General features: G+C 36.8%; 1 protein-coding gene across 1 annotated transcript in view; it reads right to left on the bottom strand.

Moving 5' to 3' along the window:
- Nucleotides 1–16147, bottom strand: part of LOC128606937 (voltage-dependent calcium channel subunit alpha-2/delta-1) — a 109726-nt gene that overhangs the window by 20721 nt on the left and 72858 nt on the right. Inside the window, exons 11-18 of the mRNA XM_053623501.1 lie at nucleotides 10896–11054; nucleotides 10529–10636; nucleotides 10328–10406; nucleotides 8995–9044; nucleotides 8779–8862; nucleotides 8539–8616; nucleotides 7834–7914; nucleotides 5564–5638 (exon numbers count right to left, since the gene is read on the bottom strand). Coding sequence (XP_053479476.1) covers nucleotides 5564–5638; nucleotides 7834–7914; nucleotides 8539–8616; nucleotides 8779–8862; nucleotides 8995–9044; nucleotides 10328–10406; nucleotides 10529–10636; nucleotides 10896–11054 — 714 coding nt within the window. The remainder of the gene's footprint in view (nucleotides 1–5563; nucleotides 5639–7833; nucleotides 7915–8538; nucleotides 8617–8778; nucleotides 8863–8994; nucleotides 9045–10327; nucleotides 10407–10528; nucleotides 10637–10895; nucleotides 11055–16147) is intronic.

Raw genomic sequence — 16147 nt, 5'->3', positions numbered from 1 at the left:
GTGGCCAAACTTCAATTACAATATTATCCATCCCGAATGGCCCAGCTAATCAGAAATGACTTACAAACAGGAAGGATTTGTTTAAAGGAGAATTAGACCAGACTCCCTTAACTTCCTCCATGTCCCACCCAAATCCCTCTACTACAAGACACTGTCACTCCTCGACACATCACTATAATGTTATTGTTATGAAATTGTATTAGGATGGGCATAGCCCAGATGTAGATAATATATAACATGTATTCATAAATTATTCAGAGCTTTAAAGTCTCTGTGTAGTTTTAAATCCATATCGGTATTCATGCTAGCCACCATTTCAGAGATAAAACAGGCTGGAATCTGTAGACCAGACTCATAAGAATTATCATGAACAGTCAATGGGTGAAACATGAAATGGATATAATCACTGTTCAGTATGAAGAAGATGAAAATAAGGCTGCCATAAGATCATTAGCAAACCAATCAGCAAAACACCATGGTACAAACAGCAGGAAATACCAAAATGTTTCATCTCCTTCATAATTATTATTGACTGGACAGCCCCATTTTAATAACTACAAAACAGCAAGTATTCATTTAAAAAAAGAACACATGTAAAACATTATGTGAGGAGTAAAAAACAACAGGGAGTGCAGTTATTAGAAAACAACCAAATAATCAAAAGTTAATTATTCTCCTATGACAGCAGTGTTTTCCTCTTATACCACAGCACTTTGACAACAGTTACATTTTATATTCATTAAAGAACAACACCCTTTAATCAGTTTATAAGTACATTTATTATTGTGGAACAGTTAGTTCCCATTATCACTTTTGTTATTAACAGATACTAACAGTCATTCCTTCACCAGCATCTCTCTCTCTCTCTCTCTCTCTCTGTCTCGTAGCTAATTGTATAATATGAAAAAAACCTTCAGACCAATTAGAATGGAGACTTCAAATGTGCTGTGGTATACTGTTTTAAAATTGTTGTTGGTGACATTGTTGTTGTTGCCTTCCCGAGAATGGCTAAATTATTGAAATAAAGATGTATGTGAACATCATACAAAAGCATAAGTATTATTTGATTTGGAGTGGGAACAAGGCAATCACACCTGACTAACAAATACAGTGTCCTCCACTAATATTGGCACCCTTGGTAAATATGAGCAAAGAAGGCTGTGAAAAATTGTCTTTATTGTTTAACATTTTGATCTGTTAAACATTTCACAAAAATACTGTGCTCTCAAGCATATCAAACAATTGCAAACCACACAGGTTTATCAAAAAAACTTTGTTAAATATAGCTGTGCAACAATTATTGGCACCCCCATGAATTCATATGAATTATATTCCTATATACATACATATATTAGTACAACTGGGTAACTAGGAACAGGAAATTGTTCGACCATGACAGGGGTATAAATATGAGGTAACACATAGGCCAAATTCCCTTAGATAATATTCATAACAATGTGTAAGACCAAGGAATATAGCTGTAATGTGTGCAAAAGGTTGTTGAGCTTCACGAAATGGGAAGTGGCTATAAGAAATTAGTACAAGCATTGAAAATGCCCATTTCTACCATCAGGGCAATAATTAAGAAGTCCCAGTCAACTGGAAATGTTATGAATCAACCTAGAATTGGACGTGTGTCTATACTGTCTCAACGCACTGTGAAGAGAAAGGTTCAAGTGGCCAAAAAATCCCCATAGATCACAGCTGGAGAATTGCATAAGTTAGTTGCATCTTGGGGTCAGAAAGTCTCCAAAACTACAATCTGAAGTCACCTACATCACCACAAGTTGTTTGGAAGGGTTTCAAGTCTTTACTTTCATCCAAAAACAAACTCAAGCATCTTCAGTTTGCCAGACACTACTGGACCTTCAAATGGGATCGGGTTCTATGGTCAGATGAAACTGAAATAGAGCTTTTTGGCAATAAACACCAGAGGTGGTTTTGGCACACACACAGAGGTAGTCATATGGAAAAGTACCTCATGCCCACGGTTAAATATGGTGGTCGCTCATTAATGTTTTGGGGCTGTTTTTCTGCCAGAGGACCTGGACATTTGGTTAGGATACATGGCATCATGGACTCTATCAAATATCAACAGATATTAAATGAAAACTTGACTGCCTCTGCCAGAAAGCTTAAAATGGGCCGTGGTTGGATCTTCCAGCAGGACAATGATCCAAAACATACATCAAAATCAACACAAAAATGGTTTACTGACCACAAAATCAAGGTCCTGCCATGGCCATCCCAGTTCCCTGACTTGAAACCCATGGAAAACCTGTGGGGTGAACTGAAGAGGAGAGTCCACCAGCGTGGACCTCAAAATATTAAGGATAGATTCTGGAGCAATGGTCACAGATCCCTTGCATTTTATTCTCAAACCTCATCAGGCATTATAGGAAGATTCAGAGCTGTTATCTTGGAAAAGGTAGCTAGCACAGAGTATTTAATAAAAGGGTGCCAATAATCGTTGTACACCTATATGTATTTTTATAAACCTGGGCTTTGTTTGCAATTGTTTAATAGCCATGAGAGCAGAGTATTTGTTGTGATTTTTTTTAAACAAAAGCTCAAAAGTTTAAATAATAAAGCCATTTTTTCACAGCCTTCTTTGCTCATATTTACAATGGGTGCCAATATTAGTGGGGGGCACTGTACATGATGTGACTTTAGCTCAAAGTTCTAGCTAAACAAGGTAAGACTCAGTCTAAAGCAGTGTTTGTGTCCTATAAAGGGAACGATAACAGGCCAATAAGCTACAGAAGGTGTGTAGTGGTAATCTAGTGTTGCTACCTCAGCAGGCTCAGTCCAATCTACACCATAATTTACACAGAATTTTCATCTAATACAACTCCAGATAATTATTGGCACTCTTCGTGAAAAGAAAGAAAAACTTTTGTATAAACTAAAAATTATACACAATGATTAAAAATTTCTAGATAATGTACTTAACTTTTTTTAAAAAGTAATAATAGTATTTTTTAAATCAAAATCCATGTGAAAAACTATTGGCATCTCTGAAGAATATCATACAAAATGCAAATTGGCTTTTTTCATATATATATATATATATATATATATATATATATATATATATATATATATATATATATATATATATATATACATATATATAATTTTTTTTTGTAAAAGTGCTCGGTAATTCACTTGTAAAAGTGGTGATTCACTTCAGCCTGATTCCTCTAGTCTCCAACCATACCTTGTCAGCTCAACACAGCTTGTCTGCTCTTATTCACTCCAGGGAATGATTTACCAATTATTATTTGTAGGAGTGCCCATATTTTATTATAAATACAATATTTAAAAAAAAAAAAATCTGTCAAATGCATTATTTGTATTTATTTATTGTTACTCACGAAATGTGCCAATAATAATGGAATTGACTATTATATCATGTTATGGTCTACTGTTGTCTCACCTCATGGAAAGTTACTGCATATTTGTTATTTAATCTGATGTGACGATTTTGTATTCTCCTCTAATGCAAGACATGGAAATAAACACACACATGCACACACATGGCCAAGTCATTCTAAAAAAATAAATAAATAAAAAAAGCAAGCAGATAGAATGAATCTGTATATCATTTAAACACTAAACTTGCATTGGGAACATCTAACAGCATGGAAACTATAATCTCCGTTTTACTATGTAGACTCTAAAAAAGTAGACAGCTTTGAAGAGATGCCCATGTGTAGTGAAGCTAAATGGCACCAAGAGAGTGTAAGCCATTTCCATTTCATCAATATAAAATCAAAAGTGTCCTGTAAAAACAGCTATTCTCCAAACTTTCCTCAGAGTGCTGACTTTCTTGAAATTTCAGACAAATTCATCCCCTTGTGCTCTTCACTCCCTGACGTGCATGCAGCACTTTAAACTGTTTCCAGTAAATGTATCACCCTCTGGTTGTTTAAGGCGTTTGTGCTTGCGTATACACACTGCTCAAGGTCAAGTACAGCGTCCATGCTTCAGAGATTCAATCCATGCCTATCTGTCTTACTCAATCAGTGTGCAAACACTGCGGCCATATTGGGTCATGGCAAATCATTTGAGATCAAGCCTTCAGAACTGATCAGAGATGGCTCCTGGGAAAAAAATGTAAACACTTTTGAACTCGTGGCCTGCAGTCCACATGAGACTCCGCTGGGAGTAATTCACCTCTGCTGGGTGTGGTGAAAATACTGGTCGCTTTACGAGCCTACATTTTATGAAATGAACACTTATATAAAAATTATCACTGATAAGGAGTTATGCATTGGTATTAAAGGTTATTTTCAAAAGGTATACAGTGCAGATGAATGTTGCTGAGAGACAGAGAAAGGGGTTTTCCATGTCTTGGCTATTTTTCTTTAATCTATATGCTGGAGGGCATAAATTCTGAAAGACATGAAAGTCTGTCATAACACTCAATTATATTAACTGAGTCTATGCGACTCGGTTTGGTTTATTTGATTTGACTTGTTTGTGGGTAAAAGTTAATCCTCTCCATATATTTGACCTGGAGCATTGTTATTTTACTATGAATTTAACAGCAAACATCACACTTGCCTGTGCATGCTGAATTACTTCAGCACCCCTGCACCATCTGCAATGCTTTCTCTGGTACACGTGGCTTCTAGAACTGAGGAATCTTGAATGTTTAAAATACTCTCACAGGCATAACTCACACTCTCACTTGTGATTATGATGTGAGTTTAAAGCACTGAAAGTGTAAGCTATTCTCAGATTCTTCACCATGTGTCAGGTTTCCTCCTTACATTGTCCTGTTTAATAACTGGGCAGCAGTTATCAGTGATGAAGTGATAAATACTCCTTTTACTACATGCACAATGAGAATAAAAGGCTGTCCCACTTGTCCTCGGCATCATTCTTTCTTGTATTCATCACATATGCTTTGTTTCAATGTTCCATAACACCCTGCATGTGCAGCACAATATTCCACAGCTATGGACCAATATGGACATGGCTGGGATCAATTTAGAAACATATATGTAAGTTCACTGCCAGTTTACAGTGTATTACTTCAGGCAAATTGCAAAAGGTTATGTACAAAAAGCATCCATCACACAAAACATGTGCTCAGGAGCACTGATGGAGGTCTACCCAAGCCCTGATTATATATTCATGTTCTGAAAAGAAATGGTAATACTTTCCAAAATCATGGCTGTGGTCTGAGATCAATAAGGCAATAAGACCGCTTGTAATAGGTGCTGAAAACTTTTTCGATGTACAAGTCAATGTAAAGAAATCAAATGTGCTCATAAAGGAAAATTAAGAAGGAAAAAAAGGAAAAGAAACATGTCTGGGCTTTTGTGCCCCAAAGAGTTATACATATACGCATATAAGCCTAGACATATAAGCCTATTCATAAATCTTGTTTTACACAATAAAATAAGTGGAAAATATAGTGGAAAGGAAAACGTGAAACAAAGAGATACAAAGCTTTAAAATATATACGACTGAGAAAGAAACAACTAGCCCAATCAAAAACATGGTTTTGGCACAAATGATGTAGCACTGTGTATAATTCAATGACGTGTACCTTAGGCTGGAGGTTCGGATGGAGCAGCACATAACCGTTGGGATCAATCGCAAAATAATATCCATTAGGGCCGATCTGAGACAAACAAAACAAGAAAGAAAGATAAATAGTGAGAAGCACATCCTCTTAGGTGACAAGCATCATAATGATGGACAACCATCGTAACCCAAATCGCTAGAGTCAGAGAGATTGTTTTAGAGTATTGTTTAATCCCGCTGAGCATCGGTATTGTCCAAAATCTCAACTCAGCACGGGCCTAATCTGTCAATCATGTGCAAGCTATGTGTGCTAATCATCTGAGTCTGTTCATCTGGAAATGCTCCTCAGAGCTTAATGGAAAATCACAGCCATTTACAAATCAAGTCTTAAGTACAAGCAGATGCTTTTGTAATGCATAATGTAAGCATTAAAAAGCTTATGTCCTCTCCAGGGTGTGTCTGCTGAGAAAAGGCAGAAGGAGGAAGGTCAGATAGGACCAGACCATAGAACAATAGACTATTCTTATTTAGTAATTTAGTAATAAATACATTTATTATAAAGGATAAGCACGACTGCTAGCATTTATGATTTTAACATGATTACACCTGATTCTACTTGACTTCAGTATTTAGTTTTATCTATCTATCTATCTATCTATCTATCTATCTATCTATCTATCTAAGAGCAATGTTTGGAAGGCAAATGAGGGCTTTGTGTGAGTTTGTATGCATGCTACTACTTCCTGTCATTTCAGACCACCAATGGTACTTTCTTTCTAGAAGTGTACTCCTGTTTATGCATTTCCTTGATGATTACCAATACTAAATTCATCACACTGTAACTGTCACCTCACATAGGTACCTATTAAAGGTTCCCACTATACAAGCTCATTCTCTTTCAAATTTTGTCACATGAGTTAAGCAAGTCGATTCAAACTACGCTAAGTAAATACACTGAGTATTGCGCTCTAATCCTAATTTGCTAATCCTGTTATTATTATGAAAATCTGCACCATCATATAGTGCATACTCCCCTATCTGGATAACTGGCTGGTGTGATGACAAGTGATGAGCCACACAGAGCTCCTGCTCTCACATGTGGAAGCTCTAAGACTGAAAGTTTACTGCCAGAAAAGTCACTTGATGCCTGTGCAGACTGTGTAGTTCATAGGAATTGAGTTTGACTCGTGTGCCATATGAGCCTTTTAATGAAGACAAAGCAGTCTTGGTTTGGGGGGCACAAAATGGCAAACTATGTTGAGGTGGAAGTTGGCAGATGCAAATCTTCTTCCTTTTAGAGTTGCCTAACTATAGGGCCAATACAATCAGTTGCATTGTCTCAGAATGCAGTTATACCCATTGATTGTCAAAGCCACAAGGAACTGGATCAGATCATTTGAAACATATACAGCAGGGTGGAAGGCAATCTGTTTATGAACATATAGACAATTTACTGCCCAGTGTGGTTCACGGACTGGGCAGAAACAGAGACCACTGGCCAAAATGTACAACTGCATTTATGCCTTTATGCACTTATGTCATGTTATGGATGACACTGTAGCAAATTCAGTAGGCAAACAGTGTTGCCGATGGCCCCATTCTATAATTCCATCTGCTGTTGACATTGCTGATGGGCAATCTGTGTCCACTACCCATCAAACCAGTCCTACTGTCCCAGGCTTTGAAATTATTGGTGTGGCCCCTGATATATGGGACTACTCCATGAGGTCTGAAGGAATAGTTCATGAATACTCCAAGGAATACTCCATTCCAATGGACACTGCCCTGTTGGTCCTCCACTCACTTGCAGAACCACAGTTACATATATAACATTCAGTTATGTGTGTGTGTGGGTGGGGCTGATGCTAACACATAAGAATTTGGGAATTCATTTGTAGATATCATTTGTCTGATTCATGTGTAATTTTTGCATTTTTATTTTTAAAAATGCACATGAAAAAGTAAGAGAGCCAAAAGACACTTTAAACTTTTTAGATATAAGAACCCTTCAAAGGTTCTTTAATGATTTTGAACATTTGGGGGTTCATAGCCTTCCAAAAGGATTCATTATTATTATTTATTTTATCTGAGAGGGAAAACTCAGTTGTAGGCTTCGATACAGAACCTAGTGGAGCCCATATGGACAACCAAACAACCCTTAAGCATTCTAAATTTAACCTTTTAATCTGATTCATTTGAACCCATCAGGAGTTAGGCTTAGGTGTACAGATGTTGTACATGTGTGCTGTACAATGTGCAGTGTATCTATGTGCATGCATTCTGTATGCTCACTGTAAAGCGTGGTGTTAGTCTTTTGATATCATCCAGAGACACATCCACACCCATCACTCCTAGAATGAGCTGGTTCTCGTGCTAGATAAAACAGTAAAGGAGATCATTTTCATTCAGGGTTGCTCATGCAAATAACAAATGAGTTAAGGGAGAGGGTATTAAAGATCTTAAGATCTTATTAACACAATCAGCTAGATGTCACTAACGCTTTAGTGAAAGATGTTTAACATTCAAAGTATCATCCTGATGGGAAAAGGGAGCGCAGCTCATGCATAAGAAAGGTAATACCTAATACCATTATGGCACTTGTGAGCACATTTCACACAATTCCACTGAGAGACAGAACACTAAGCTCCCAAGCTGAGTAGTTTACAGACATACAGTTTACTTTGACCTATAACTGTTCTTTAGGACATAATATTTACTTTCCACTACTGGGAATATCTTAATACGCCTCAGCCAATTTCCCGAAAGGCTACTGTCCTGGTGGTTACTATGCCTGGAGATAAAGGCTTCTGCGTCACTACTAACAGCTTTTTGTTAGTAAAAGTAACAAAAATATCACACATTTCCAGTGAAAAGGCTATTAATAGCTGTTTGGGTCAAGCATGGTGTTCTGTTCTCTGTTCACTGATTGAAATATCTCAGAATTTGTACTGCTTAGAGTTTCTAGGTCAGTTTTGAGATCAGTGAGTTCATTCAAACCTGGATGCGCGAGCTGTTTTCTCTGGATTTAGTCTTGTTGAAGACAGGTAGAGTGCCTGTGATGACCAGACCCAGCTCCTGATGAGGTCAGAAACAATAGGTACTGTAACATATCTATCACACCTTACCACTCATTCTGTTGTCATTTTTATATAACACATGAAAGTCTAAAAAAAAAAAACAACCCTGTACTACACAGAAATATAAATTTTATAAATAATATTATTTTTTTTTAAATACCAAGGCGTCCAGGTAAACGTTGGTCCATTGCACCTGTTTAGCATCAGCCAGGACCATGGGTCTGCCCAGGACATCCAAATACTCCTGTACAACACGTAACAAAAATGATCAGGTCAAACATGTGCGTATTATCAATATGTGGCTAATTTGTGAATCAAAAAGTATATGACCAAATCAAATATCATTAGGGAGAATCATGATGCTTTTGGATAAAACCTGTGTGTTTATGCGGATTGCTCCAATAGAAGGGATTTCATAGAAGTAACCTGAAACCAATCAGAGATGGATTAATCTTTTTTTTTTTAATGTAACATGCCTTGCTTTTCATCAAGCAATGTGCAGCATATTTCTGCCTCTAGAGGGCAGAAGTAGGAATTATGTGTTTCAGTAAATGTGGGCACAACTCACTGATGTACATACAGTATATTACTTTTGGAGTTTGAGGGGAGAAATGTCATCAAACATCCAATTAATTAAGCAGTTTTTTTATGTTTGGAAGTGTGCAATCAGGGAGTAAGTATGCAAGTAAGTAAATAAATAAATGTATTTGTATTTTGTAGCATTTTTGTATGCTGTAAGCAACAATATGAAAATATTTGAAAGTTCAGAATCTGTGCTTTTGACACTATGAGAAAAAGAATTATATAGAATTATTGTTTTGTCTTATTTTTCGAAGATTTAGTGATTTTGTGATCGCAGAACTTAATGCAAAACTCCGCAACATTTGGAGGAGCTTGCAATTCTTCAAAATTACCACAGATTTGGGCCAAGATGCATCATGTGACATCATCACAATGTGCATTCAGCCAAAGCTCTCTTCAATTCACATGCACTGAACATGAACATTCACCAATAAACTTCACTGCAAAAATCTGTGCAAAAAATTTTGTGCGATTGCAATTTCGCCAATTCAAGTAGTTTTCTGCAAGGTGCATTTTTTAAAAAGCCGCAGCAAAATCAAGCATTTTTGTCTGCAACAATCATAAAAAAAACTGCGAAATCCTGTACAGATAGTACATAATGATGCCACTAGTGCTTTAAAATGCCACTCCACATCACATCAAAACTGTATACAGTTACACGTCATTGTAAGATTTATTTGTTGTATATACAATACGTATGTAACTCTTAGTAATTTGTGTAAGTATACTGTAAAAGCCCTCATTTAATGAAACACATCTTATTTTTTATTTATTCATAACTGCTCACATATATAACTTCTACATACATATATCATCTAAACTTTAAGATCTTCGATCAATTTATTTTCAGAATTTTTAAAGACACATTTGTGTTATTTCTTTTTATAATGACAATGATCAGTCAGATTTATAGTTATAGTTATATAGATTTCTAAGTTAGTATGGTAAAATAATTACAATGCATTTGGGGAAAAGAGCATTTTCAGTGCAAATCAAGGGCAAAATTTTATTTATAGCAAAGATCACAAAACTCCAGAATTCTGGGAACAATGGGTTCAACAGATTGAAAAGAAATACTTAATTGAAACAAATGCTTCATTTGAAAAATAAATTCTCCTAGCATTTACCTTTATTGGCACAAGCCATCCACTGTATAGGTCCAGTGTCATAGTTGTGTTGGCCAACAGAGAAAGTAAAGACCCGGACCTGACGAAAAAAGAAAGAACGAAAGAAAAAAAGAAAGAAAGAACATGGTTGACATCAGACAAAGCAAAGAGCTATATAGTGAGATATTTAGTTTTGTTTAATAGAAAAGCCTCTCTTCACACCTCCTTATCACGGTTGTATCTTTCAAAGATCTCCTGAGCTCTCTCCTCTCCTCCGTCAGTAAACAGCATGATTATTTTATTGCAGTTAGCTCTTCTTGACACATTCTGCTAAAATGCATTTTCAAAAGCTGCAGTTACAAACCAGCACCAGCAGAGAGCACTATGCAATAATAACATAATAACAACACTGCACTACAGGTTACTCATTGAATTAATAGTTATAGGGAGGAAATGCAATGATCTCTCTAAGAAAACATTTGTTTCATCATTGAATTAATGTCTTGTTGAATGTGTATCGAGGATTTAAACAGGAAGAGATGAAAGATAATAGTGACAGGCGTAATAGGAAGATCAAATAAACACTCACATCTGAGAGCTGTTTGAAGGCAAATTCAAAGCCCTTTGTGTAGTTGGTTATGCCCTTAGCTGTAATGTTCTGCACTGCATCTTTCAGGATTTTCTTATTGCGGACGTTGGCCTGGACCAGATGCTTGAAACATGCTGTGTTGTTCACTTTTGTGTTAAACTGGTGAAAGTGACATACATACACAAACACACACACACACACACACACACACACACACACACATACACACACGCACACACACACACAGAATACTGCTCTGATAACACTTTCAAAACATACTAATCTTTCCCATCAAAACCCAAATCATTAAAAAAAACTGAGTTTTTTTTTTAATTATATATCTGGGGTTTAAAGTGTTATAGTCGGTGTGTTTCATTCCATCAAACTGATATGGCGTTATTAATGAGCATTGGTCTGACAAGCTGTATTAACTTAAAAGTTTCAGCTCTTTGTCTCTGAAATGGATTTCTGTGATGTGTCACTTGAAGTTGTTGACCTTTGCAATCCTATTACTGAGAGACAGAGTGATGGGAAAAGTGGGAAAGAAAGAAAGAAACAAAAAGGCGGCGGTACTCAGAAAACAGCTAGAACACAATTGAAGGAAAATATGAGAATACAAAACAAGGTCAAAGGTCAACAGGATCAAAGGGCAGTGGAATTAAATGAGTGACTATGTACATGGTATTGAACCAATCTATGGTTTAATATGTTTACGTGATGTTTAGTGTCATCACCATGCAGAGCCTAAATGACTTAGTACTCCCAAAGGACATATTTTTCCAAATAGAGCAGGAGATGACGCTGAAGCATACGCACATGCATGCACACACACACACAAACACACACATACACACACACATACACACACACACACACACACACACACACACAAACACCCCTGCAATTTAGAAACCATAAGATCTTGCTGGAACTTTCTCTAAGAGTTACAGTACAACACAGGCTTTGTCCTAGAAGCAATAACTTCTAATTGCAGCCAAACCTGAGTGTGACGTGTACGTTTTTTCACTTTAGCCTAGGTGGTGTCTGGTTCTTCCAGTCTATTGTTTCAGAAGACCTGCCTCATAACTCATACAGACACTACAATATTCACAAACAGCTCAATTGAAGCTCTAATGCACTAGTGCATTGTGTGATAGTGTGATAGAGCGTTAGTAAACCTGAATATGTGCCTTGATGTCTGATAATTACCTCAATAACAAAGAACACTTCACAGAACCCCATCCTGCTCCATTCATTAACTGAAATGGTATCAACTATTTCTCCATCTCTCATTGTTCTACACTCACTCTAAATGTCATATTTACACGAACATGCACACCAGTTATAAAATTATATAATGACAACAGTGCATCCTCTGGCAAAAAAGGCACAATGGTTGCAGGAAACTGGGTGTTTAGAAAACATCAACTCAATACTACATAGACAATACCCCTATAGAGAAACAGGTGGCCAATTATAATCAATAAAATAATCCATGCATGTGGGTAATAAATTATTAAATCTCTAATTTGTCTGTGTACATTTACAATGCATTTATGTGTAAAGGCTATTTTGGAGAAACAGAAAGATAAACAGAAAACAACAATGAATTTACAGGCCAAGCAGGGACAGAGTAAAAAGGTTAATAAACAACTGGATATTGATTTTTTTAATTGATTTTTATTTTTATTTTGGCTGTGTACAATAGTACAAATATAGGTATAATTGTATTAAATTTACGACTGACATTCTGCAATTTCACACTAGAGTCATTGTTCTATTTTAAATACAATATGCTGAAGCCACAACAACAAAAAATGGTCACTCAAACTGCTGAAAGACAGCAGTGCGTCTATGTGTGTGTGAGCATGCCACAGTTAAAACTCCTTGTAGATGTTTCAAACTCACTGCATTCACAAATTTGCACATAATACATGTGTCTTATAGCTGAATGAATTGAGGAATGTAAATGTAAATTGCTTTTACTACTACTACTACTACTACTACAACTACTACTACTGCCACTATAACTGCTACTACTATTGCTACTACTACTACTACTACTACTACTAAATTTAGCCACACACAGCAATCTGCAGGGTCCAAGCACTCCTTACAAATAGTGCCTCCAGTGTCCAGTTCTTGCCAAGACACAGAGAACCATAAAGAGTTCATACATGAACTTACTTATGAAGTTTTGTGATGATAGCTCAGTGTTTAGAATGCCTGTTGAAAGCTGATTGACTGCAAGTGGCCATGCTTTTTGATGTCACTATTTATTAAAAATCCAGTTACAGATTAGCAGATGAATGCAGCACACCAAATTTCAGCTCAGTTGGAGTTCTGATTCCTGAGAAACAGCTATTTGAACTTAACTCAAACCCCCATGCTTAGGAATAGCACCCCCAGTGGCCAATTTGAGTGAGACTGCTACTAAGTACTCAGCTACTAGTAGATCCCTCCCTGAAACTACTATTTCATGACAACAGTTTAATGGGAACCTTTACAAATGCCGCTAAAACCTAATAGAACATAGATGAACCCTGCTAGATTTCAGCTTGATTAGTCTTACGTTTCTTAACCCTCTTACCCCTAAGTTCCCACAGTATTATGTCCCATAACCCTATATTCCCCAGAGAAACAGCACGCCAACCCTGAGTTCCTGGGCCAAAATCAACATTTTAATTTTAACATTTTTAGGCCTTGAAACAACTTATAATAATGTATTTGTGTAATATTACTTTGAAAATGAAGCAGTTCAGTGTTTTTACTAAACTTAGAGCACAATTCTTAACTAGAGAAATTACGAAAAAAATGCTCGCTAAAATCCTTCTACTCATTTAGAAGTACCATACGAGCATCAGCTTGGTCAATGCCTTTGAATAAATTCAAGTAAATAATAAATAAATAAATGCATTTTAGCGCCAAAAGTCAACTTTCTGGTGATAATCAGACCAGCAGGTAGTGTTTTCACGAATACACTGAAATGGTCCCGTTATGACTCCAGACCCCTGCAGTGTCAGTCGCACTGGCTGATGCTGAAGATGAAGACGGGTTAGGGTCTGAATCAGGAGAGTTTGCGTCTCTATCAGTTTCGGTTTCGGTTTCAACATCGCCTGAACTTTCACTGCTGTCACTATCTAGAATCCTCGCTCTCGCCTGTGTAACTGTGTATGTTTTCTTTTTTTTCCACTGTTTTAGATGTACCTGTGTTCACTGTAGGTGTAACTTTAGCTGGAACACGATTAGCTTTTCGCTTTGGCATTTTTAGTTCACTTCAACTAGTACACCAATATTCACGCTTGGATCAGCTTCATCGTAATGCCGGCGTAATAACGTAATCACGTCGTGACGTCATGACGTCATCAACCTTCCGGGTTAAAAAATAATAATTAAATAAGTAAGGAATCGTAGCAGAGTAATGCCGGTACACCGGCCTTACGGGGATAACGTTTACACTGTAAAGCCACTATATCAGCCTTACGGGGATTTGGCATAGATGACCAAGCCGGTATATCGTCCTTACGGGAATAGATCAAAGACGGGCAAGCCGGTTTTTCAGCCATATGGGGTAAGAGGGTTATGAAACAGCTATTTAGACTCAAACCCCACTTCTTATGTATTACCCCACCCCTCCTTTGCCAACATTCTTAGAACTAGGGAAGGGCGATACCTTATCATTTGCGATATACCAGTAGAAATTCTCCCTATGATACGATAAAGCCTAGTTGATGACGTATTTCTGTGTGCGACGGTGTGTGACCCATTCGCAGCTCACGTGCAGAGTGAAAACAAGTACGGCGGAAGGTGGACTTGAAGCTGAGGAGGAGTTTATCGTTAAACGAGGAGCTACCACAATCTGGATCTGGTTTGGTTACAGAAAATCAGTTTTACTTTTAGATCAGTGGTCCTCAACCCGGGGGGGCATGGAGATATCAGAAGGGGGTGAAAATTGGTTAAAAAAAAAAAAAAAAAAAACACAGACAGGGCATCATTTGTCTACTCTGTGTATTTTATTGCTTTTCAAATAAAATGTGCATAAATTCAGTTTTAGCCTTTTATCTTGTTGTCAGTGCAGACCAGTGTTGCCAACTTTTCAGACCCTTTCCCCTTTTTTTTTTTTTTTTTTTTTTTTTTAAAAAGCACCTAGCGACAAATCGTGCGACTTTTTGGACAAACCTTAGCTACTTTCCAAATGTTGCCAGTACTGTCCTGCAAGTGCAAGGTCTTGCTTTCCGCTGCACTCACACCTCTCTCTGTGTCTGCTCTGTTCAGTGAGAGGCTGAGAGCAGGAGTAGCACATCCCAGTGATCACATGGCAGCTGAAATAGACGTGAATGTAAAAATAAACAAGCGCAGATGTCCCACTGATCGATTTAACAATGTCATGGATAACGAGACGTGCCCTTCATTCCAATTTACATAATTCGTATGCAAATGTTTTTAGAATGCAAGACGAATGGAATTCAACATGTTTTACATGTAAAATAGTCCACGCTATTACAGCCTAGTTCTCTTGTTCAAAGTAGATAATTCATTTTCCATACCTGTCCATTATATAGTTTTATAAAAGTCATAAAAGTTATTTTTAAAAATCATAAAAGTTATGAAAAGTAATTTTAAAAAGTACAAAACCATAAAAGCAAAAAAGATCTATCTATCTATCTATCTATCTATCTATCTATCTATCTATCTAAAACAGATTATAGATTATGTTATATATAGATAGATTTTATATAGAATAGATAATCATTATACCTGGTCTCCTCCAATAAGTGTGTGTGTGTGGTGGGGGGGTCACATGATAGGGGAGGCTTGGGGGGGCCTTAGTTACAAAAGGTTGAGAACCTCTGTTTTAGATCAGTGTTTGTGTTTCTGAAGCTCTCAAGACTGCATGCAGCTGTCACTTGTAGCCAAAAACAGTGGTGAATGGTACTATATTTATATCGTCACTGATATCGTTATCACAATAAATACCAGAAAATATTGTGATATAGTTTTAAGTCCATATAGCCCATCCCTACTTAGAACTTTGTACCAAACATGTATTTCATGTTTGGTTCAAAACCATATGACCAATCATGAATTACAGCTAATTGAGTAAACTAGCCCTGCCTCCTTTTTTTGACAATTATTGACATTTGGAAGCCATATTGTTATTAACATTACTAAGGTTCACGTGCTCCTGATTAGTTTTACATGTTTTGTCAAGATTGCCCAAAAATTCCAGGACTATAAATATCCACAAGCAG

This window comes from Ictalurus furcatus, chromosome 4, assembly GCF_023375685.1.
Source record: "Ictalurus furcatus strain D&B chromosome 4, Billie_1.0, whole genome shotgun sequence".
NCBI lineage: Eukaryota > Metazoa > Chordata > Actinopteri > Siluriformes > Ictaluridae > Ictalurus > Ictalurus furcatus.
Note: the sequence above shows the minus strand (reverse complement) of the source record. Positions and strands in the feature narration are given on the sequence as shown.